Below are 24,892 nucleotides of genomic sequence, written 5' to 3' on the forward strand. Positions count from 1 at the left end.
ACCGCTTAATTGCTTCTTTCAAAATTGAACAGCTTGATCAAAATTTCAATCATCAGAAACAGAATAAATTATTGTATTACAAGTCATTAGAAGGGCAACCACTTCAGCTCATATCTTCTAGGAGATCAATGGTATACGTACTTCAAATCATGATGTAGGTAATAATAGCTGGAATCTCACCATAATGATTTTAATAAATTTCAGAGTCTTATTTGTTCAATTTTGGCAAAGTCTTTGCGTAAGTTTCTGCAAAAATGAAGAGGAGGAATTCAGTTTCTAAGACCATAATATATATTCGTCTTCGTGCAACCACGAGCCTTCCATTGTTGTAAAAATAATACTTATTTGCATAAGTAGACAATGAAAACACTTATTTGCAGTCCTTTGCTTTGCAAAAAGCAAAGTTTTTCTGCATGAAAATAGTATGTCTGTTGTAAATGACTTCTTTGAATTTCATGGACTAATTCAAATTGGAAATTGCTGCTTTCCCAAAAGAAAGATGAAAATGAAAAAAAAAAAGAAAATAATAATTGTCGTAGATAAAAATCAAAAGAAGAGAAGAACAGTTTAGGGATTTCTCAATGGGTTTTAACAAGGTGTTTTTTTTTAAAAAAAATTCTCTCTCACATTATACTTTTTAATGAGTTTGAATAAAATAAAAAATTAAGAATTTAAATATTATAGAGTGATAAAATTGTTAATTATATTAAATTTTTAAAATTAAAAAAAAATTTACTTTAAATAATGGTTAAACTAAGCTTTTAATTAATAGAAAATAAAATAAAATAAATGAATAAATAAATATATATATATATACTGCTGACTGCGGAACCAAAACCCTAACCGCCAAACAGCAGCCTCTGCAGTAGGACTCTCGCTGAAGAAAATCCCTTACCAATTCAAAGATCTCAGCTTTCTTCCACAGCGAAAATGGCTCTTGGAAAGAAAACTGTTGGTCCCTTTCTCATCATTTTCTTCTGTTCCCTGTCTCTCTGTTTCTCATTTTTCTAATAGATTTGTAATTTTTTTTTTCTTGTTGCGATATTATAGAAGAAGACACATGAGAGCATCAACAATAGGCTCGCTCTGGTGATGAAGAGCGGAAAATTCACTCTGGGTTACAAAACCGTGCTTCGCTCTCTCAGAGCCTCTAAAGGTTTCTTTCTTTTTAATTATTATTTTTAAAGCATTTTTTGGTCGCCTTATAAATTCGATTTTATTTATTGTTTAATTGGGTTCTTTTTTTTGGGATTTTTGGCAGGTAAACTCATTATAATTTCAAACAATTGCCCACCGCTCAGAAAATCAGAGATTGAGTATTATGCCATGCTTGCAAAGATCGGCGTCCACCATTACAATGGAAGTAAGTGTTCACCTTTTTTTTAATGGCTCTTTACATATGAAATTTTGTACTTTTGTTTAATTAGCTCTAAATTTGGCTGTTCCAACATGTTATGTAAGAGACTTGTAATTTTTGCTTGTGTTGTTGTGGCCATGACTATGAACATTGCTTCTTTATATGATCAGTTCTGTTCAATCTCTAGATTGAATACCTTCTTGTCTATATAATCAACTCTATTCAATTGATAATAACTATGGTTTTGTAATAGTTGTTTATGTCTATTGTAATAATCTGACCATTGATTAAATATAATTGGACGGGGATTCACAACAGCCCTGTCTGAAGCAAAGTTCAAGCCCATCCTCTCTGTTTCTTATGATCTTATCTTTATAGCATAAAACATCAAAACATATAAAATAGATTTCCAGACTTGTAGATGTGCCTTGTGGTCAAAAAAATACTAAGTAGCAAGGCAATACATCTGACGGATTCCTATCAACATCTGAGCACAGGGATCAAAGCATTGTTCATAAATTAACTCTTCAAGCACAGGAACCACTTGAAAGACATAAAGTAATTCACCTAAGTTGGACTTTTTTGCTATTAAATCATGAAATGGCTTCACATACCAAAACAGAAATGCAAAATCTCTTCTTGCTAAAAGAAACCAAATGAATATCTTGTGTTTTAACTCTTAACATCCTGCTAAATACCTCCTTCAGTCATTTACCTGACTGAACAATATGGAGATGAGGGATATTTTTTTCCTCATATTGAAGTACTCCCATATGAAAAATTATTAATGGTGAAATGCATTGCTTCACATTTGATTCCTGTGGCCCATCTTCTCCCTAATAAAAATAATAAACCTCCAGATTAGGAAATTGTACAATTCCCCACTTAAATTTTACTATAAACTGTTAAGAACTTCTTTTCCTTGTGCAAAGGCATTGTAGTGTTGGTGTTACCTCCTCCTATTTCTTTGGAACCTCCAAAATATATGTTTAGGAACATCTAGTTCTAGTCACTGGCAGGAGATTGTTTGTTATGGTTTCATTTTAATTTCCATTGCTTTGTTGTATCAATCTCATTTGTTCATGCTGTCATATGGGTTCTGCATATTTATTGTGTAGAGCCTGAATTTTTAAACTAGTTTTTCAAACTTCAAAAATTGTCAGCTGATTTTGAGTTTCCTATTTTGAATAAGTTTAGGGCATCAAGATTTTGAAACTGATCTTTTTATCTTTGTGTTGTTCCAGACAATGTTGACTTGGGAACTGCTTGTGGCAAGTATTTCCGTGTTTCTTGCCTTAGCGTTATCGACCCTGGTGAAAACCGTATTTAAATTGTGTTTTTTATCGTTGTGTTGGAGTGTAGATTGATGCCACTGACATTTACATGAATATCTATTGTGCAGGTGATTCTGATATCATGAAGGGCCTCCCTGGTGATCACTGATCAGATTGCATAAGTGGTTCTTCAGAAACTCTCTCTTTCAGCAGCCCTTTTTCTTTTTAGAACATGCCCGAGAACCTTCATTGTATTGCTTTCCCATAAAAGTTTGTGCTTTGTTTATCAAATTTTGCGTAGTTATGGAGATTGTAGGGATTAGATCCATACTCATATTCCTTTGGAAAATATTTTATATGAATGAAGATATGCCTCTACTTCTATACGAGTTATACTGTAGTTAAAAGAAAGAGTGGAAAATTTTGCCTGATTTTCACTCATTTTAATTTAATTGAAGGATCTCTCTTGGACTCGAGACAAACGAGTGGTTTTTATATAATATTTTATATGAACTTGCATATTTTGCCTGATTATTCTGTGAACGACTATAGATATTGTGTATGATCTATAATAATATATATTATTTATTAAATTTTAAGCATGGCTATTTAGGTTTGGTTATAATTACAAGTTATTCTTTTATTTTTAATTTGAAACAGTTTTAATAAATTCTATCAACGTGACTTTACTTAAATTAAAAAAACATAAATCGGCTCTAAAATAAAAATTTTAAATTGATCACCACCTTTCATCTCCTTTTAATCTTTCTTTGCCTCCTAATTTAACACTCAAAAGGTTTCTCCTGACAACATAAAATTTTAAGCAAATAACTAAACTACAATTAATTTCTTTAATTAGAGTAAATTTGTAAAATTGAACAAATTTATATAAAATTATAAATCATTAAATTAAGTCTTAAAGATTATAGTACTCAGGGCGAAGGGACGGCGACCGGAAAATGCGTTGAAGGGGATGAAGGCAAAGGGACGGCGATCGGAAAATGCTTGGACGGCGATCGGAAAATGCTTTGAAGGGGATGAAGGTACCGCAGCGGCGCAGCCGGTGCCCTACTAAAGGAAAGCTCAGGTCTCTGCCACATTAGTACCGCCATGTAGCGCCATTTAAATAAAAAAAAAATTATCCGTAAAAAATATGACTCAACTGAGATATTTTTAGGTATTTAAGTGAAGTTTAATAGAATGATTTTAAATAGTAAGGAGTAAAATTTTGAAGCGGATTTAAATTTAATAATTAATTTAGATTTTTTATTTTAAATTATATATATAAATAATTAATTTAATATAAAAATATATTTTTTATTATGATATTTATTGTTTTTTATATGTTTTAATTTAAAATTAAATTTAAATATTTTTTTACAAAATAATTTTTAAAAATATAAAAATATATTTTTATATAAATTATTAATTAAAAAATATAAAATAATTGAATTTCTAACTTAGTTACATAATTTAGGATAAATTTTTGTTGAAGTTGGGACAATTTCGGGTATTAGTTTATTAAACGACTTCGGGTTTGGTTAGGTTCCTATATGCGGATACAATGCGCTAGATGGCTCCAACCCTCTTCCCTGCAAATTTCCCTGGAAATATTTCTAGGGTTTAATTTAAATTCTTCCGCGACATTTCTCATCTATTTCTCCCGCATAAATCATTTCCATTTTGTCACCTTGCAACTCTCAATTTGATAAATCGTTCAAACTCTTATCTATCTGTAGACGCATCTTCTCGTGATTTCCCTTCACGTCGTTTCTATCATCTTGTGCTTAAACTTACAAGGTTTCATTAGGTATCACGCATTGTTCCTCTCTGCAACCTCAGTTCCCTTTACCAGCATTCTACCGAATTTGGCGTCATCCTGTAGTTTGAATGTGTTATTGCTTCTGGCAATTTGCAGTCTTTGAATATTTGGGACTTCTTAGGGTTTATAAGCTCACAGCTTTGTAAGTTTCTGGGTTCTTATTCTTTCAGCTTTCCCAATTGGATTTGCAAAGGGCACTGTTTGGTTTCTAAAAGCCACGAACGGAAGGTTATTTGCTTTAGGGCTTTGTTATTGATATTGTTGCTGGTGGTTGGAGGGTAGTTTACTGGGGGGCACTGTTAAGTTGGAATGAATAGTATTTTCAGTGAACAGATACTTGCAGACAAGCTTGCTAAGCTGAACAGCACCCAACAATGTATTGAAAGTATCCTTTTGCTTCTTTACTTTGCTCCACTTGTTTATTCTTTTATCAAATGAGTGATTCGTGTAACTTCTTGATGAACTTGTCATCAATTCTTTTACTGCAGAGAAAATGAACTTGTCAGAATATTTTTTTTATGTTCTTTATACTGCTTTTTCTATAAGGTTACATTTTAGTGCATCTGCGGATCTTGATAATTTGGATACACATGATTGAGATGTTTGTTGGAAACGTTTTTAATCAATGAGGTTATAACAGTTTACTTCCAAATAGTAGCATCCTACTTCTATAGTTGCTAGTCTAGCCATTGGCGCTGCTATTTCCTGGTGCTGCTATTCTCTAAGCTTCTTAAAATCGTGTTAATTTTTAATGTAATCCGAATATCAGTGGTCTTTTTAGAGTTTCAGAATCAATTTGAAATACATTCTGAGACTTATATCCAGTTCCAGCCTTGATGCATTCTCATTTGGTATTTTCTTCATTAACTTCTTGAGTTAGAGCAATAATTTTGAAGAGTCTGCTTCTAACCTTTACTTTTTCCTGCTAAAAGGCAATTATCTGTAATAGCGATTCCTTGTCCAGTTAAATGTGTTAGCTTGACTCTCTTATATAGCTTTGTCACACTGGTGCATATTTCATCAAAGCAAAGCAGAACAAGTTGTTGCAACATGGGAGAAACAATTCCACAGTTCACAGATGACTCAGAAAGTTCCTTTACTTTATCTTGCAAATGATATTCTACAGAACAGTAAACGTAAAGGAAATGAATTTGTCTCAGAGTTTTGGAAGGTTCTTCCTGCTGCACTTAAAGAAGTTGTTGAGAAAGGTGATGATCGGGGCAAGAATGTGGTCTCCCGATTGGTAAGTCAATTCATGATTTATTTAGGGCCAGCTGATTAAAAAATTGGGATGCATCCATTTTTTAATCGAAATTTGTTTTTATTTTTCACAACCATTGGAGTTTATAGCATTGTAATTGTGGATTTACAGCATCATATTTATTCTCTTCTATTCAGTCTAACATTTTGAGCTTAACCTGTTTTGAGTTAGGCTCTTATCATAAAATACATCATTTAATTTTTAACTGGATGACTAGTCCAGGAAGAATTTAGTGATGGTTCAGTTGAGTTCTTAACATTTTTTTTTTCCCTTTGTTGTGGCTGACAAATCAGGTTTTCTATTACACCATAAAGTACACCACCCAAACAGGAAAAAAATAACTTTTTATTTCTGTGCAGTTAGCTTTTAATAAAAAGGAAACAAGATGCTAATAAGAGGATACCTTTTTTTTTTCCTTAAATGTTGTAATATCTTTAAAAATTGTGGAATGAGATGGTTCTTTTTGTCTAAGTAGTCTTTTTATTTTTGCTATGTGAATCTATGGGAAAGTTGTCAAACTAGTCTTCTTATTTTTATTAGGTAAACATATGGGAAGAAAGAAGAGTATTTGGATCCCGTGCCCGGAGCCTCAAAGATGTAATGCTTGGTGAAGATTTACCTCCACCATTGGAGTTTAGCAAAAAACGTTCACGCTCTGTCAAAATTATGAAACGGGATTCCCGATCCATTAGAACGGTGAGAACATAGATTTTGTTTTTCATTGTGTTAGTAGTTTAAAATTTATGTATTTTCTGATTCATGTCTGCATGCGTTATGTATTTATTTCACAGGTGTGGGGTCTCTTTCTCTCTGAATTTACACTTGTTATATTATCCCATCAAATGATGAGAGCATGTTTATCCTTCCATCTGCTCCTTTTACTAAAAATGTGCCTCACTATTGTATCATTGCTCTGGAAACCAGAAATTAACAATTGGAGGTGCTGCGGAAAAAATTGTATCAGCATACCACTTGGTGGTCAGTGAATTTCCTACGGAAGAGGCAGAGATGAGTAATTGTAAGTCTATAGTCAACCGTGTGAGGAAGATGGAGAAAGATGTTGATATTGCTTGTAATAATGGTAAGCCAAAATTGAAATGAAGTCAATATATATATATAATTAGGTGTAACTTTGAAATGTTTTTCTATCCAATTATCATTCTTCTAAAGGACTTTTGATGCATGCTTTGAGTCGAAGTCTCTGGGTCTCCGAAGTATAATTTTTTGGTTCTTCAGGAAAAGATCCAAAAAGAAAAAGTTTAGCGAAAGACTTAGAGGAGGAAGAAAATCTTTTGAAGCAATGCGTTGAGAAACTAAAATCAGTTGAAGCAAGTAGAGTAGCACTTGTGTCTCAGTTAAAAGAAGCTCTACATGAACAGGTATTTGGGCATATTATGACTACTGCTGTCATTTAAATGTCTATACTCATCCTAAATGGATCTATTATCTTTCTGTGCATTACATGTTGATTACATGCTAAACTTTTCTTTTTTGTTTTGAAGGAGTCTGATCTGGAGAACATTCGAACTCAGATGCAGGTATGTCTTCTGGTCAATTAATACCTCAAGAAAGATATGTTTTATGGTCACTCATTTGTTTTTGGGTTTTGATAAACAGTGAGCATATACTGAAAATGTGCACATTTGCTACACAGTTATCATAATCCTGCTTCTCTCGATGGATGTCTAGACAGTGTGTATACAATTTTTACTAATTTACAACATTTGGAATATTCCCTGGAGTGTCACTAATCTGAATGAACCCAGTAGGCCTCTAATATGTTGAAATTGATGTTTGGTCAGAAAGTAATACCTTTGGAAGTGATAAAAATTGGAAGGAACGTTGAAATTCTAGTCAAAGTTCATATCTTAGGAGTTGAGAATTACATTTTGCATTGTATTCCCATCTGTTGTATTAAACTACTTTCAAGCCTTTATGCCCATTGAGAAAATCGTTGATACTGGATTCTTTTTGCACATTGATAAATTTTTAAAAACCGTGTCACTGATAATATGCAAATACGTCAAATGCTAAAAAGATTTTTGGCCAGTGGGCTCTGCACTTGATTTTTGGCCAGAAAAATCCGTAAATGTTCCAAAAATAATTTATGTGCTTGCATTCTCATATCCTTGATTTCAAGTTTATGGGGTAAGCGTGCTTTTAAGCCAATAGGTTAAAATTGCATGATCCATTTCTCCTGACAACTATTATCAGCTACCCAATTTAATTATTGCTCATTCAACATTTTGATGAGGATTGTTGCTTTTGATATCATGTAAGCTGGAAGGACGGACTGCATTTAGATTTTCTAGTTTGTGGATATGCTTTCTTCACAATTAGTTTTGACGTCCTATGGTACTATGTTCAATCAACTAGGTTTGGAATTGCCATTGTTTTGTCAGTGCTTTATATTGCCTCTGGTGAGGGACTGCATTAATATGGATACCCCAATAAAATGTTGTCTTTAGGACTAAATTTGTGTGGGCAAGAATCGGCAGAACTTATGAATGCATTACGTTGTTGATTTCAGGTTGCCCAGGCACAGGCGGAGGAAGCCAGCAACATGCAAAAGCGGCTCAATGATGAATATTATGTACCCAGTGCAACTCAACCAGTTGATATAAATGCAAAAGCAGGGCAAACACCTAAGAGGACAGCTGCAGCCATTGCTGCTGAAGTAGCAGATAAGCTTGCAGCTTCCAGTTCCTCTCAAATGATTATGCACTCTGTTCTTTCTACATTTGCAGCAGAAGAAGCAAAGAATGCAGGAATAACGAAGGCCTCAACACCGTCAAATTCGATAACTACGACGCCCACAAACTCAGTCGTTGATTCCTTGGCAAAGCCTGACAAGTCCCTGTCCTTGCCCATTTCAGATCCCAGTGTTTTTATGCCAACAGTGTCACTTTCTGCTCCGTCTAACCATTATCAGTCGGTTATGCTTTCCCCACCTACCATGCAGAACCAGGCCCATAGCTCTCAACCTCAGTTTCATATACTTCCAAACTCATCCCAACAATATTTGCAGCCATCAGGGGGTATTATGACTGGGTACGGCTACGGAAGCATTTCTCCCTTGCCTCCAGGGCCACCTCCACCCCCACCATACATGGTGAGTCCGATGGTGCCTTTGACTCAACAACCATCACAAATAACTCAGCAGCAACCAATGCCAATGGCACTGCAGCAGGCCCCAATAACTCAGCAACAACCAATGCCTCCAACCCAACAACCGCCAGGTCCTAGTTTTCGCCCCCTTCAGCCACCTGTGATGATGTATTATAATCACCCTCCCCATTCTTAATATAGTAAAAGGACATTACTCTTAGGCGGGTAGATAGTATAATCAGTAAGCACTACTACCATGTTTGTGGGCAGGTTCAGTTTCTCGAGTATTTTAAAATTTTGTTTGTTATCAGCCTTTCTGAGGTTACATGTAGAAATCTGAAAATAATTTTTAAGGTAAAATTTCTCAAAACATCAAATAGCAACTGGGAAAGGGGACATTGGAGGTGGGAATTAGCTTGAGCATCAGGTTGACAGGACAAAGGTTAGACCTTTTTTTTTTTTAAAAAAAAAAAATACCCATCATTATTAATAGTATTATTATTTTGTATGTGAGATGGATAGGATCATTTGGGTTAGAGTATTCAGTTGTGTATTTGGAGGGGTTATCCTTTTCAGGTAAATTTTGAGTAGCTTGGGTTTGAGGAAAATGTTGAAGCTTTTGGGAATCCATTTATTATGGCTTGGATGGGGGACGCCAACCCTTCGGGAAATGCATGTATGGTTTTTTGGGTTAATTTTGTAATTGTGTTGTTTTTATTTTAAAATTTTAATGGATGTTAATCTGTAATTTCAATTTTTTTATGTACTGCTTTTGCAATTTGTTTTTCAAAATTTGAAGTTCTTTTAATTTTGAGTGTTATTTGAATATTATGGTTTATGAGGATAAATACTCGATTTTTCTTCTCTTTTTTTTTTTTTTTTTTTTAAATTGGTGGGTCCTCTATAAAAGCTTTTCTGTAACATCATTTTAAATTATGGGTTTTATCATCAAAATGTTTAGTATTTTTTGGGTAAATTTTACCTGGATTTTATGAATAGCAAGAAATAATTTGAATTTATAATATAAATTTTTAATATTAATTTTAGAGAATATAAACGTCCTTTTTATTCTTCTAACAAATTTAATATGACATATATGTATATAAAATATTTATTCATTGCAAGATGAAACTTATTATAGCACTCATTCGGCCACCCACCCACCCTCTGCCGTCCCCCTCTCTCTTACTTTTCTTACTTTTTCAAACTCTTATTGTGAATATCTACCATAAAAATAAAAAATAAAAAAAAAAAACAGGAATATGCAAAAATCTAGAATAAAATAAAACACACAACTTCGACCTTTATGTACCATGATGCCAATAACCCGGCGGTCTAGATCTTACTATATCATATATCAAGGGTTCAATTTCAAATACAGAGCCTTTTCTATGCACCAGAGAAAACATGTCTCTATTAGCTCAATGACTGGTGCTTTGAACTAAACGCAAAGGGCTTGTTAAGGTGAAAAAAATAAATGACATGATAGTTCTCTGAATATAAGCAACTTTAGGATACTTATGCGTAAAGCAAACTCGGACATACCATACCTGTTCTATGTCTTAAAAAAGCTCACACATGCAAAAGATGAGCATCTAAAGCTGTAGGGCTCAAGACATAAATACTTTCCTGATGATGAAATCCTTGATGCAAATCGGGAGATGGTACATGATGGACATAATGGTGGAGTAGCGACCTGTTGAGAACCATGCAGGTGGATTTTTCTTCAGTATGGCAGAAACAGTATTCTTTGCAAACTCATCTGTAGGTGTGGACTTGTTTCTTTGTGAAAAATATGCTCTCTCCCTTATAGCTGCTTCAAATGGCTTGTATAATTTCCATTCTGGCATCTGGTTGTAGCTGGCTACAGCAGAATTTCCTATGTTTGATTGAATTGCTCCTGGAACTACATTTATCACATCTATCCCTAAAGGCTTCAGTTCCAACCTGCATTTTTAATATAGAAATTTATATCGTTTCTCTGAAAATGCTGCAAACATGTCTTTCCTTCTTCACGACTGAATGAAAATTAACATTCAGATCTTTTTAGGGACAGGACATATTTTAGTTGTAATAGATGCTGACACAGATTTAGTTCAACCGTAATATCTAAAATATTAGTCATTAATCAAAACTACAATGAAGTCCAATGCATTCTGACGAAGAAAAGAGGTTTCTCGTATGTTATACTTGCTAATATCTTAGTAAACAAAGAAAAAATGCTGTAGACTCCATGTGAATTGGTAATTAAGCAGTGAAGTTTGTGATCTGCAACTCCTGAAAGAAAATACATTAATACTATGTTCAGTTCAATTCCAATTCCTAAAATTTTGTGGAATTCACTTGAATTCTGCATTTTAATTTATATCAAACTAAACAATGAAATTCATTTCAAATAACATCTATTTGGAATTCAATTGAATTCCACATAATTCTATTCATAGAATTGAACCAAAAATCCCTAGTGTGTCATGGTGGTATTTTATGAAGGTATCAACCAGTTTTGTACACACCTTAAGGTGTCTGACAGTGAATGAAGAGCGGATTTGGTTGCAGTGTAAACACCAGCCCAAGGGGTAGGAGCCATGACAGTTACACTTCCAACATTAACGATTTTTCCCTTTCTCCTAGATGCCATGTGAGGAACAGCAGCTTGAATAAGCCTTAAGGGACCTACATCGCCATATAACTCCAATATTACAAAAACAAGAAGAAAAAAAAAGCATAGCATGTCCACCAAACAGCATTCTAATTACATAATCATTTGCATTACATGCAAGAATGACTGTCCAGACAATCTTTCCACTGAACATAAAAACATTTGAACAAAGACAAACTGACAGAAAACAATGACCTGAGGCACAGATCTATCCATGAATGATCTTATAAACATTACTGGGTGTCTTCTTATTTGAGGCAGCATGATGTGTGAAATGTATCAAAGAGTAACAGGGTTTCTAGCTGTTCTAGCTAGATGAAACATGTACAAGAGACAGTACTTAATGCATCATTTTTCAACAGTAAACCAGTAGAAGTTGAGATCCCTGCTTTCCAGAGGGGAAGTTATATGTGCCGAAAAGGAATAGGACTATACTAGGAGAGGCAGTGACAAACTTTCTCAACTGCGGGTAGAGAACCAAATCATTGATTCAATGCTGGTATGTCTTACTATAGATAAAAGTATTGCAAGATTAAGTAATAATAGGATTGCATATTCGTCAGTCTGGCTAAAAAGCCACATCTATAAGAGCAAAGAAAGCCTCCACAATCCCATTTGCAGAGATATCATTAAGAAATGAATGCCCTCATGACACACAAAACGTATAGAGATTCTCAAGGACCCCAATCAAAGGGAGAGTAAAAGCTCCGGAATATATTATTGCCCAAGGCAACCTCTCAGACCACTGAGAATGGAGGGAGGGGCTTCTAAAGGTTTTTGAGAAGATGGGAAGATCTATATTCATAACAAGATCAAAAAATGCACAGGAAAAAAAATTGGGCATAAAGTTACAGCCTATATATTTATAACTAGATGCATAATCAGATGAAGCACCTATGTGGTAAGCATTTAATATACACAACAGTTGTAAGAAAAACTAAATGCAATTGATCATATCAAAGACCCAACTGTGTATCAAGGCCATTTACATATAGGCAAAAGAGTTACTTCCAAAGACATGCATGCTACAGCAGAGAAAGATCTAAAGTGTGTCAAACTGGGAGGAATTGGTTGTTATTTACCCAATCATAGGGCCCTTTTCTCTATAACTATCACTCTGCCACTGGTACTGGTACTTTAAGAAATTGCCTTTAGGCCAATACTTAATGATGGCTCTGGTGGATGGTTACTCTGGAATATGCAATTATTTTTAGCCATGGAAAGGGGCCACAGCACTGTGAAAAGGACAGATCAATAATTTCCATAGAAAAGCCAAACAAAAGGAAGCTTTATCCAGGCTAATAGATTATTAACATCTAAAGATCAATGATCCATATTCATTACTATGGGCTTCCTTATTAAATGCATGACATAGTTATAGCTTACCTATTGTCCCAGTGCAAGCAAAGCTACTGGAAAGGATAAAAATGGGAAAAATAAAACAAAACAAACTGAGATCAGCTGGCATAAAAGATCATCGAGAAAATTTGGAACACTAAATTGTAAGGGCAAACTATCAAAATTTCTGCAATTTCACTAGTAGGCCCAAATTGAAATGAAACATAAATATTCATTCATTTCACTTCTCATCAATTTTGTTACATATAAGAGGAACAAGTAAAGATAGAAGAACAATAAAATTACCATAAAATAGATAAATTCCAAAGGATTTGATAAGCACATCAATGAAATTACCATAGAGATTAGTGTCGAATGTTTTATGCACAGCAGATAAAGGGACTTCAGCAAGAGGGGCAACGCATTGAATCCCAGAATTGTTAACCAAAATATCAACTCTCCCAAACTTCTCAAGAACATTTGACATTACATGCTGGATATTCTCCTCTGACAATACATCCAGTTCTTGGAGATAGAATCTATGGTCTTGTTCAAGGTCTCTCATGGAGTCCACAGACCTGCTTGTGGCCACAACTAGACAATTGTTGGCTGCAAACTCCTTCGCCAGTGCATGGCCTATGCCTCCCTGGCTGCATCCTGTGATTACAACCACTTGTTGGCCGTAGGAGCCCATTGAAAGGGAATGCTTTGATTCTCTCTTGAGGAGATTCTTATAGTTGAAAAAATTGGATTGGAAAGGAAAGATTTTGAAGGGATTTATGAACAGGGAATTGGAGATCAAAGATGGGTCTTCGCTGATTCCAATAATTGAAGCAACCATTTGCTCAGTGGCTACCTTGTCATCGAGACCCCCCCTGTTTTTACTCGCCGAAAAGAAAAAGTAAATGGTATGCTTCTCCGCCGTTAACAGGGGGAAGCGTGGAAGCTCTGTCACTGTTCAATAATCGGAATAGAATTTTTTTTTCTTTTTTGAGATTTTATTAATTTAATTTTAATTATAAAACATAATGTAATTTAGTAATTAGGTTACCCTTTTTGGTTCGAATTTGATTAATTATGTATATCTATTTATTGGTAGAGTAATTTATTACTTTCTATTTTTGTTTAAATTAATTTAAAAATGTCATTTTGAGTTTAATTTAGTTTAAAAGAATAATACTATGCTTCTTAATATTTATTTAAAAATTTAGTTCAAAATATTTTAATTCTTAATAATTTAAATAATTAAAATAAAAGATATTTTAAAAAAATATTTTCTTAATATTTAACTATACACTAGTTTTTTTCTATCTAATATTTTAAAAAATAATTTACAGAAATCTCTCTTAGATTTTTAAAAAAAATCTTTCATTAAATTTTTAATAATAAATTAATCTTTAAATTTAATAATCTTTCAGTTAATACAGATTTCATATTTTTTTAATTTTTAGTGATCAATTTTTTTTATGTGGCTAATTTTTTTAATTAAAAGTTATTTTTATTTATTATTTTAAATTTAATTCTCGTGTATTGTCATTATTTATAAATTGACCTTTATATTTTTAAAAATTTATTAAAATATTTTCACATAATTAATTTATTAACAGATAAGTCCTTGAGATCAATTAGTAACTCCATTTTCCATTAAACACATATGAAAAAATAAAAATACCTTTAATACCTATATGTATAGAGTTCGTAAATGGATAAACTTCTTTTTCCAAATCCCTAACTCTACTTTTTTTTTTCTAAATTGACAAATCTCTTTTCTCATCTTTTACGTCTCTGTTAATACCTCAACATAGATTCAATCCACTTCAATTACCGAGTCACTAATGTAAAACCTTCTTACCCATAGGGGTTCGCAGCATCTCATGCTTTTTGATTGAGGATTTGGTGGTCAAGGTTTGGAGGTTCTAAGGGCAGTGGGTAAACTGATTCATCATATCTTCCACTTCTTTTTTTTTCTTCTACATCCTCATCCTCCGATTTATTTCATTATCAATCAAATTTCTCTCAATCACATCAAATCTTTGCTGCTCTACCCTAATTTTAGAAAACAAAATAGCAATCCATACCTCCTCATCAATGTCCCTGATCATGAGTCCACTAGTCTTACCATGCCTTTGGTACTCTAATTTTGAAATTTACCCACAAACTCGTGATGCAAATATGGCTATCTCTCCTTCACATTATCCTCAAAGTTAGAGATGCCATTATGTATCCATTTAATCAAGTAAGCGAGACTCTTTCTTAACCTTGATCAACTTTGCTTTATGTTGTAATTCAGTAAGCTTTTTCATGTTAATTTGATCCATATCTCTCTCTAAAACAACAATATCTTTGGACAGGAGGTTGAGGAGAAGAAACCGGTGATTGGAGGGATGTGTTGTATTGAATTGAAACTAAATTATAAGAAAAAATTGAGGAAGGATTATAATTAAAATAATAAATAAAAATAATTTATTATTAACCAAATATTAATCGGTTAATAAAATATTTTTATCATTAAAAATAATAAAATATCTACTCGATTATCTATTAACAACCATGTATACTTTTTATTAAAAGAAAAATTATTTTGTTAGATAAAAATTAAATTTAAATATTAATTTATTATTAAAAATAAAATAAAAGATTATTTTGTGAGTTTTATATAAATTCATATAAATTATTTTATTTTAAATGAAAAAAAATAATTTTTTAAATGAACTAAAATATAGAGAGTTAAGTATATAATTTTAGAATATAAAAATTAATAAATTAATTATACTAAAATTTAAGAATTAAATGTAGTTTATCCTTAATAAATATATGGATAAAATTAAATTTTTAACGTTTGAATTTGAAGGGTAGTTTTTTCTTTTTGTCGGTCAGAATTTGAAGGATACGTACTAGGTAGGTGATGGAACTACCGCACCGACAAAATCATTTAATTAAGCTAAAGGAAAGGAACGATCGCTTTATGTGATTTAATGTTTTTTGTTTTTTTTTGCATTTTCTTTATTAATCAGTGATGAATTAAAAAATAAAAATTTATGAGTCCTATTGTCTTGAAGTTGGATAGTCGCTCAATTGAATAGTCTAATAAAATAAAATACATTAATAAATTTATATATTAGTCTTAAATGTAGAAAAAAAAATTTAAATGATTTAAATTTTCCTTCGTTTAAGTGTTTTAAATATTAAAAATTTTTTAAAATTTTTTAAAATGTTTTAAATATTAAAAATTAAATTTAAAATTAGGAATTTTGATGTGGGAAAAGGATAAGAGAGAGGAGGGAACATGAAACTCTTTTTTTAAGCTCACAAGGAAATTAATGCCCAAAATAATAAAACCCCAAATTCTAGCCATGGATGAATAGGCCGCCGACATAAAAAGTTTTTAAATTGTGATTTATTATAAAGATTAATTAATAAATTTTTTAAAATTAAAAATATTTTAATATATTTTTTAAAAATTAAAAAATTAATTAGTAATTTTATCAATACTATAAAAATTAAGTATTAATTCTTCTTAAATTTTAAAACTTTAATTATATATATATATAGTACATGGGAAAACATTAGGTGTAAGGCATACTTTTTTCTCATTTTATTCTTTTAAATATAGTATTAATTATTTATTTAGAAAATAAAATTTCAGTTTTTTTTATTCACTTATTTAATTAATATATAAATAATATGATATATTCATTCTGGTAGTAAATTTATCCGAGTAAATCTGAGATATCTCATATTCCGCTCTCTCAACTCTGAGTTAAAATATAAACTATGTAACAAGAAGATAAGGTTAGAGATTAGACATGCACCCCACCCATGCAAAGTTCATCACATAACCCCAACACCTTTACTTTAATCATTATTTCTTTTTTCTTTTTTTTCTCTCTCTTTTTGATTACATGCTAACACCTTAATTTACATCTCACAACAACCACTGAACATCAAACGAAGAAATGATTAAGACCAAATCTAGAGACTTTGAAATGAAAAGTTGAAAACCCAAACCATCCCACACTAATTAATTAATATACACAAACTTCACAGACACTACTTATATTATCACAAAGCATTGTGATTTTACTTAAAGGAAGCTTTTTCCATTTTCCCTACATTACTCTCCTTGGTTTCCTGCAGAGGAAGTGGCTGCACCTGGAAAATAATTACCTGGATGAACCTTCTTATTGCTCCTAATTAATCCACTTGAAGAAACCTTCTTCTCTTCACTTCCTGTACTGCTATTTCTTCTTCTTCTTTCCTCTTCTGCTTTCTTCAGCTTCTCCTTCTGCAACTTCCCCATCAAGTAAACTTCAGCATAAGCAGCTCCAATGGACGACATGGCCTCTCTCTCTCTATATATGTATGAATGATAAACAAGTAAAATTGAACTGTTAATGTTGGTGGGATATATTAGAGAGGAAGGGTCTGAGGGAATTTATAGAGGTTGATGAGTGCATATTGGAGATGAGTAATTTGGCATTATCATGCATACTTTTTTTTTTTTTTTTTTTTTTGCTTGGGCACACAGATAGAGAAATTAAACAATGTGTTTTTTATTTTTTTTATTTTTTAATTTTTCCGAAAGAGGTAGCTGATGAAGAGAAGTGGGATGATTACTTTTAGGATGGCTCTCTTATTTGTCTATTGTGGGACAACCACGAAGGCACCATGTCAACTTCTGGGACAAATGGTGGGAGCACACTTGGAAGTCAATGGGATTACTTATCATGTCCAAATGGCCCTTAAACAATGGCTTATAACTCTTCATTGCATAAGCAAATGCCCTTCCTTTTACTTTGCTATCAAATAGGTATTTGTGGAGGGGGAAAATCGAAACCTAATCTCTACGTGATTCTCAAATATGTGTTGACAGTTCATCCAGTGAGTTATAGAATTGAGACCCAAAAAAGCCACTCACATGTAATGGATTTAAAAAAAATTCATAAATTACTAGCATTTCTATTTAAAATTATATCCGTACAAATTTTGACACTCGATTTAAGATTAAATTCTTTAAAAAAATAGATTTAAAATTCAATAAATTCTATTGAGTAGATCAATCCATTATCGCACCATTCAGCCTGTGATTAAAGCAGGCCGGACTGATCTTAAACTTGAATTCAGAAGAAAGCCCAGCTTAATAATATAATAGGAGGTAGGAGACCTATCTCCAGCTCTATTAATATGCGCACCAGAAAAAAATTAAATGGATATCTAACAGAAATGAATATATTGATACGTCCGTACGTATACATAATAAGTAAAAAAATCCACATAAACTAGAAAAAATACAACTAACCACCTTGATTAGAATCATCAAAATCCTAAAATCAAGAGAAACAAGACAATGAAATAATTAAAAATAAATATGCCATTATTCATCCCTTACTGAGGTAGTATTCATGCCATCTTAATTTTATATTATTTTTACAAAATGTATCTATAATCCAAAACTCCATCAACTCAAATTCATTAATTTAATTTTACTTAAGAGATCATTTCTTTCATTTAATTCATAACAATAAAATATTTTATTTTAAAATGTAAAAATATATTTTTTAATTTATAAAATTTTTATATTTAAAAATAAAATTATGAATAGTTTTATTATTTTTTGAAATGAATAATGGATCGAAAGGAACTTCCCAGTGGGATTGTGATTTGTGGCTAGTGTTCCATAGTGCATTGGCACCTTCAGTGACAAAAGATAATTAATGCCTCCATACGAAAGGCGAAAGGCCCCTTCCACATTCTTTATTTTCGAACCATAAGCCTTTTCAACACTGAAACTTTCTCAAAATGGATCCATTTTTGGAATAATAACCCCTCATCTTTATCTTTTTTTATATATATAATAAAAATTTATGATATAATCTCTAAAATTTAATAAAATTTATAATTTAATTTCTATTTTTTAAACACTAAATAATTTAATTTTTTATTTTTATTTTATCAGCAAACTAATTTTGTAGTGAAATTTACCGTTATTGAACAATATATTTAAAAGTCGAGCACAGTAGTGACACCAAAAGCACTGGCAGCAAACCAAAAAGCAATCAAGGACAGCCAAACATATTAACAAATAGCACTCGTCAACACAAGTCTCCCACAAAAAAAGGCAGCAACAGCAAATGAGCATGTAAAAAACAAAACACCATCAGACCAAAATCCAGTAAGTTAAACCATTGTTTCCAAGACAAAACAACAGTTAAAGATCTCAACAACGCAGGGAACAAAATCTGGCTGCATCAGACACAACACAATCACATGATTTCAGACAAAGAAGAGCAATCCCAGTGTGTGCTCCAATGAAAACCACCATTATTGCGTAGAGAGTCTTTCCTAGAGCTTTAAAATGTTACGTATATCTACAGGAAGCCCTGAGAAACCTTTGTGCAATGGGAGGTAGAAATTATAGCTAAACTGAGGGAACAAATCCAAAATTCTCAAAACCCCATGGCCTTTAGAGACTCCAGAAGCCAAAAAAGCACACAGTGGAGAGCTTGGATGCCAAAATTCAACGACCCAGGTGCTGCAAATAGAAATAACCACTATAATCTTTTTGCCCACTATATTTCTTAGGTTCAACAACTCAATTTCCCAGATGAGGAAGTGCTACAAAGCAAAATTGTGGTATAAATAATTAACTTCCATTCAGTGATATTCTAATACATACAATTAAATTTATTTTTATTATATCATTAAACAATCTATTAAAATTAACGCTTCTTCTATGTAAGCGTTTTAGTCAATATTTTTTTTTTTTTGTATCAAGAAAAACTTTATTTATCTTATAGAATAATAATCCAAGAGACAATCAAGAATAACAATCCAAATCTTGAATCTACAATGATGAATAGACTCTCTAGCTAATAAATGGGCGGCTCTAGTTTCTGAACGCCGTACCCAACGAACATGAATGTTACCATGAGACCGCATAACATCCTTGCAATCAGAAACAACTAATCCAAACTCCGAAAAGTTATCCAGAGGAGAGCGAATAGCCAAGGCTAAGGATTGGTTATCCGTAAAAATACAACCAGCCTGAAGAAAACAATCTCTAATATAAGATAAACATTGACGCAAGGCCAAAGTTTCAACAATAACAGGTTGCCCACCTCCCTCATAGAAACCCGAAATTGCAATGGAAAAGAAGCATTCCAAGTCCTCAAATACTACTGAAAAACCGCAATCCAATCAACTTCAAGAGTGATAACCTCAACCAAATGGAGCACACGAGGAATCCTTGGCCGAGCCACAAGTGAAGCCACAAGTGAAGCCACATAATCATTAACATAGGAACTAGCAGCATGATGAACCTCACTAGGTGACAAAACTTTATTGACCCACAATCTTTCATTCCTGGCATGCCATAACTTCCATGCATGTATAGGCATACGTGCTGTCCTTTCTCTGCCAAAAGTATTATAAATATGAATAAAGAAATCCATGAATATAGGAAAATCAACAGCAGTAGAAAAACCAGCAAGTCTCCATAACTCAACAGCTATTGGACAAGGCAGAAAAACATGCGAAATAGATTCATCATTGTAATACCCGGCTAGATTCCGGCATCGGAATCCCTACCTTCCGGCGGAAGCTCCGTTGGAATCTGGAATTTTGATGATGCCAGAGTCTTCTTGTAGGGTAAAAGGTGTTTTCTAAAATGTTTTTACTGATTTCATGGTTTTAAATGAAAAAGATTTGAGTTTTGAAAAGAAAAGACCAATGAGGCATTTGCCAGGTTCGGCCGCCGAAAGTGAAGTTCAGCCGCCGAACATGGGAAGGTTTCGGGAGTGCCTTTGGCCTCCGAAAGCCCTGTTTGAATGAACCAAGGTTCAGCCGCCGAACCTCAAGTTCGGTCACCGAACATGCATGAGTTTAGGGGGCACGTTAGGCTGCCGAAGGTGGTTCAGCAGGCCAACTATAAAGAGCCCTCAGATCGAAAATGGGCGAGTTTTCTCCCCATTCTCGAGCTCAGGTGAGTTTTGGTCCTCCTTTGGTCATTTTCATGTTTTCCTCTACCCATCCTTCAAAGTTTTTATGAGATCTTCCATTTATTTTGAAGTTTTGAAGTTTTGATCAAGATTTTGAGAGCTTGGAGACTTGTAGAGCTTGGGTCCTCCATATCTCAAGCTTTGGGTCACACCAACCCTCGATCTTCAAGAGGTAAGTGTAGATCCTTGCTTCTCTACTGTTTTAATGAAGTTTTAAGTGAGTTTATGGGAGTTTTTATGGGTAGATATGCATGTTAGGGTTTATGTGGGTTTTGTGCCCAATGTGTGTTTATGTGATGTTATGTTGAATGTTTAAGCTAGTTTATACATGTGGGAGAGTGTATGCATGATTGGGAAAGAGTAAGTGAGATTATGGGGTGTTTGATGGTTTTGGCCTATATGGGTCATAAACTATTTATGCATGCTTTGGATGTGGTTTTTGGAGTTTGAATCTAGTTGTTAAGCTCCTTTATGCATGACTAAAGGTTTATGCATGGTTTTGAGAAGTTTATGCATGTTTAAAAGGTTGGATGCTTGTTTTGGGGGTTTGGGAGACTTGTATGCACAAGGGCTGAGTTCTGGAAGAACTCAGGTTCGGCCGCCGAAGGTGGTTTCGGCCGCCGAACATGCCTATGGATGCATGGTTTGGCCGCCAAACCTTGCCCCCGAAAGTTGTGATTCAGAGCTGAAGCAGACTTTCGGCCGCCGAAGGTGATGTTCGGCCGCCGAAGGCGCCCCCGAACCTGCATGACTTTCGTCTCTGGAAGGGACCTTCGGCCGCCGAAAGTGCCGCCGAAAGTGCCCTGTCCAGCCTTTTCTTGGGTGTTTTCTATGCATGTTTCTATGATGTTTTAGGGGGTTTTTGGGGAGTTGCTTATGAGTTGTTTAGAGTATGTTTGGCACCTCATTCGAGTCCACCTGTGTAGGATCGGACCCGAGGGACCGAGGAGGCCATCAGTGTTAGCCGTTTCAGAGTCGGCCCAGAGCTAGTCAGAGGTGAGTGGAACTAAACCTAATGTTTTAAATAAAGAAATTAAAGGTTTTTAGAGCATGATCCATGCATCATAAATGCCATGATATGTATTAGGTTGTTTTGCATTAGAATCCACGAATATGATGCATTGCATAATATGTTGTTGATGTGGATGAATATTTGATGATCCTTAGCCCTCAGTATGAGATGAGATAATATGATATGAAATGACATGGTATGAGACAGAAAGCCCAGGTGTGGCCTAATCGCCCCTGGCATCACGTATATGTAAGGAAAGACCAGGTGTGGCCTAATCGCCCCTGGCGTAGTTGGACATGTTGTGATATGAGTTATGTAAGCGAGTACTAGGTGTGGCCTCATCGCCCCTGGTATAGTTGGACATATTTCGATATGTGGAGGGTTAATGGTGACAAGTTCATCCTTAATGTGATATGTTTGTGATGTGATGCATTTCATGATGGCATACTTGTAAACGAACTGTTCTGCTAGTGTGGTTTCCGCTCACTGGGCTTTATAGCTCACCCCTCTCCCCTAACCCCAGGTTTGCAGGGTTAGAGATAGTCAGAAGATCAGCAGGTTATGTCTATGGTCAGATTCATGTAATAGATTAGTAGTGGACATGATGTAATGTAAGTTTATGTAATGATGTAAAAGAGTTGTTTTACAAAATGATATTATGTAATTTGTTCAGAATTATAGTATTGTGCTTGGCCCGAGTTGGATAATCCCTTTGTACATGAGTTTTTATTTTTATGTTGATGTATGTATTGGACCGAGTTTGACATAGAGTATGCTGACCCTAGGGGTTCTATGAGTTCAGTCATAGTGCATACACAGGTCAAGCTGGTTAAAGGTAAAGTTTTAAATGTTTTATGGAAATGTTTGCTCATGTTTGGGATTATACCAGATGTACAGGATGTATGTTAGGCTTGCTACGGGTCCCGGCGGCCTTAAGCCGATCTGGATCCTAGCGCCGGTAGCGGTCCGAATTTCCGGGTCGTTACAATCATGATCACAAAAAAGACATGCAGCAGGTACATGTATCCCACGCCTCAAAAGAATATCCCGAGTAGGAAGCACTCCACGACAAGCACGCCAAAGAAAATCACGAACTTTGGGAGGAACATCAAGAGACCAAAGACGGTTCCACCCATCATTATAACTCAGCACACCAGTCTTACCCGACAATTCTAAGACACAAAAATAGGCAGATTTAACTGAGTACACACTCTTCTTATGCAAGTGCCAAATTAATTTATCCGGTTTTGGGAATAAAGGCAATGGAATAGTAAGAATAGCTCTCATATCAACAACACTAAAAATATTCATTAGCTTCTCTACATCCCAACGCAGCTCACCTTCAACAAACAAATCACATACTCTCACGGCTTCAGGAACAAATATCGACTCATCTAAAGGCATAAAATCAATATCCCGAGGAATCCAAGGGCAATTAACAACAAAAACCTGCTTACCATCACCAATTCGCCACCTTACCCCACGTTGCAACACTTGTTGAGAAGACAAAATACTCTTCCAAACGAAGTTATAGTTAGAACCTAACCGAGCTGACAAAAAATTTTCATTCAGAAAATATTTAGTTTTGAGATGGAGTCCATTTTCTTATAAGCAAATTATAATTATATTAAAATTTTTCACCTCGGAAGCGAAAGATGACTGTATTATTGACTCGTGAATCCAAATATTTTGAATTGTTTAATATGATTGAATTATGCTGGCCATGTCATTCGTTTACAATTGTAATTGAATCACCAATTGAGTTTAAATTATTAATAAGGTTGGAATTGGTGATACCAACAATAAAAAATAATGAATATTTTACAAGTTATGTCACAATCCTTTCCAATTTTCATTAAAGAATCGATGAGATTGAGATTTGTGGCTACTATTACATGATGCGTTGCCACCTCGGATGACAGTAGGTAATTAATGCGTCCTATGTATGTTTTAACTACAAAGATAATGAATTTCAAAAAAAAAAAAAAAGCCAAAATCTATCCCTAGATTTAGGGAGGCATTTTTCTTTCCTTCCTTACTATAGAGAGCCTCTGAATAATTCGGATTTGTGTCTTTCTGTTGCCTTCTCTTAATCCCTAGGTTGGGAAAGTGGTTGAACACACTTTTCCATTAAGTGAGTTTGGAAATATTTTATTTTTTAATAAATCAATTTAATTATATTAAAAATATATATGTGATATTATATAATAATTTTTAAAATTTTTTTGTGATGTTTATTTTTTTTTTTTTCAGTTTTATCCCATATAGATTATAAAAAATCTAAATTATATATAATATAGAGCACAAAACTATTAAATAATTTGAGTTAATCATTCTGAATTAAGTGAAAAATAGATACAAAAATTATTTGGATCAATTTAGACCGTACTGTTTCAATTGGTATTAAAATCACTCTAAATTAGACAGATAAATTTATGCAGAGTTAATGGACCTGCGCACAGAAAGAGCTACCGTATGAGACAAGATAGAGCCATTCAAGGTATTAATAAACTACAATATTCGAGAGTCCATTTTTTATTTAGCCATTGTATCCGATTCAGTTTCTAATGCGACTTCTGTCCCACATTAACTATTTTGATTTAAGTGAAAAGTGAGTTTAAAAATTATTTGAATCAATTTGGACCGGACTATTTTATTTTTTATTTAATTAAATAATTTAATAGTGTAAAATAATTTATTATTTTCAGCTGTATGTGAGTTGTTGTAGTCCACTATTCATCATCTTTTATCTATTGCTTGTGCTAAATAGTTGTGCAATTGCGACTATTGAAATGGACACTACAAGTACTTCCTTTATAATTTTGGATAAAATGGAAAAAGAAAATGAAATTTATATTATTAATTCCACTATGAAAGGATTAGAATAAACGAATCAAAGCTATCGCCAAACGTGAAATTAATTGGTGGAAATAAATAACTAATTTAATTAAAAATATTATTTTAATCTCTTGATTTCTACAATTAAATAGTTGTTTAAAATTTATTATATTGAATATTATAAATAAATAACACGTGCATATAAAAAAATTTAAAACATAATAAA

The 24,892-nt window shown here is 33.4% G+C and overlaps 3 protein-coding genes across 3 annotated transcripts; 2 read left to right on the forward strand and 1 right to left on the reverse strand.

The window, feature by feature from the left end:
• Positions 1-802: 802 nt before the first annotated feature.
• On the forward strand, positions 803-3,017 carry LOC110627775 (60S ribosomal protein L30). The gene is made up of 5 exons (XM_021774135.2): positions 803-951; positions 1,051-1,156; positions 1,262-1,363; positions 2,602-2,670; positions 2,760-3,017. The coding sequence occupies exons 1-5, from the start codon at positions 931-933 to the stop codon at positions 2,798-2,800; spliced, it is 339 nt and encodes a 112-aa protein (XP_021629827.1). The 5' UTR covers positions 803-930; the 3' UTR covers positions 2,801-3,017.
• A 1,146-nt stretch (positions 3,018-4,163) lies between these two features.
• LOC110627861 (regulation of nuclear pre-mRNA domain-containing protein 1B) lies at positions 4,164-9,282 on the forward strand. Its single transcript, XM_021774234.2, has 7 exons — positions 4,164-4,838; positions 5,449-5,696; positions 6,255-6,410; positions 6,639-6,795; positions 6,951-7,093; positions 7,217-7,252; positions 8,245-9,282. The coding sequence occupies exons 1-7, from the start codon at positions 4,763-4,765 to the stop codon at positions 9,016-9,018; spliced, it is 1,590 nt and encodes a 529-aa protein (XP_021629926.1). The 5' UTR covers positions 4,164-4,762; the 3' UTR covers positions 9,019-9,282.
• Positions 9,283-10,136: 854 nt separating this feature from the next.
• LOC110627862 (short-chain dehydrogenase RED1) lies at positions 10,137-13,764 on the reverse strand. Its single transcript, XM_021774236.2, has 3 exons — positions 13,177-13,764; positions 11,336-11,495; positions 10,137-10,769 (listed from the first exon to the last, which is right to left on the reverse strand). Exons 1-3 carry the CDS (start codon positions 13,658-13,660, stop codon positions 10,433-10,435), a joined length of 981 nt encoding a protein of 326 aa, XP_021629928.1. The 5' UTR covers positions 13,661-13,764; the 3' UTR covers positions 10,137-10,432.
• Between the last annotated feature and the right edge of the window lie 11,128 nt (positions 13,765-24,892).

The sequence above is a fragment of the Manihot esculenta genome, chromosome 12 (genome assembly GCF_001659605.2).
Source record: "Manihot esculenta cultivar AM560-2 chromosome 12, M.esculenta_v8, whole genome shotgun sequence".
NCBI classification, from domain to species: Eukaryota; Viridiplantae; Streptophyta; class Magnoliopsida; order Malpighiales; family Euphorbiaceae; genus Manihot; species Manihot esculenta.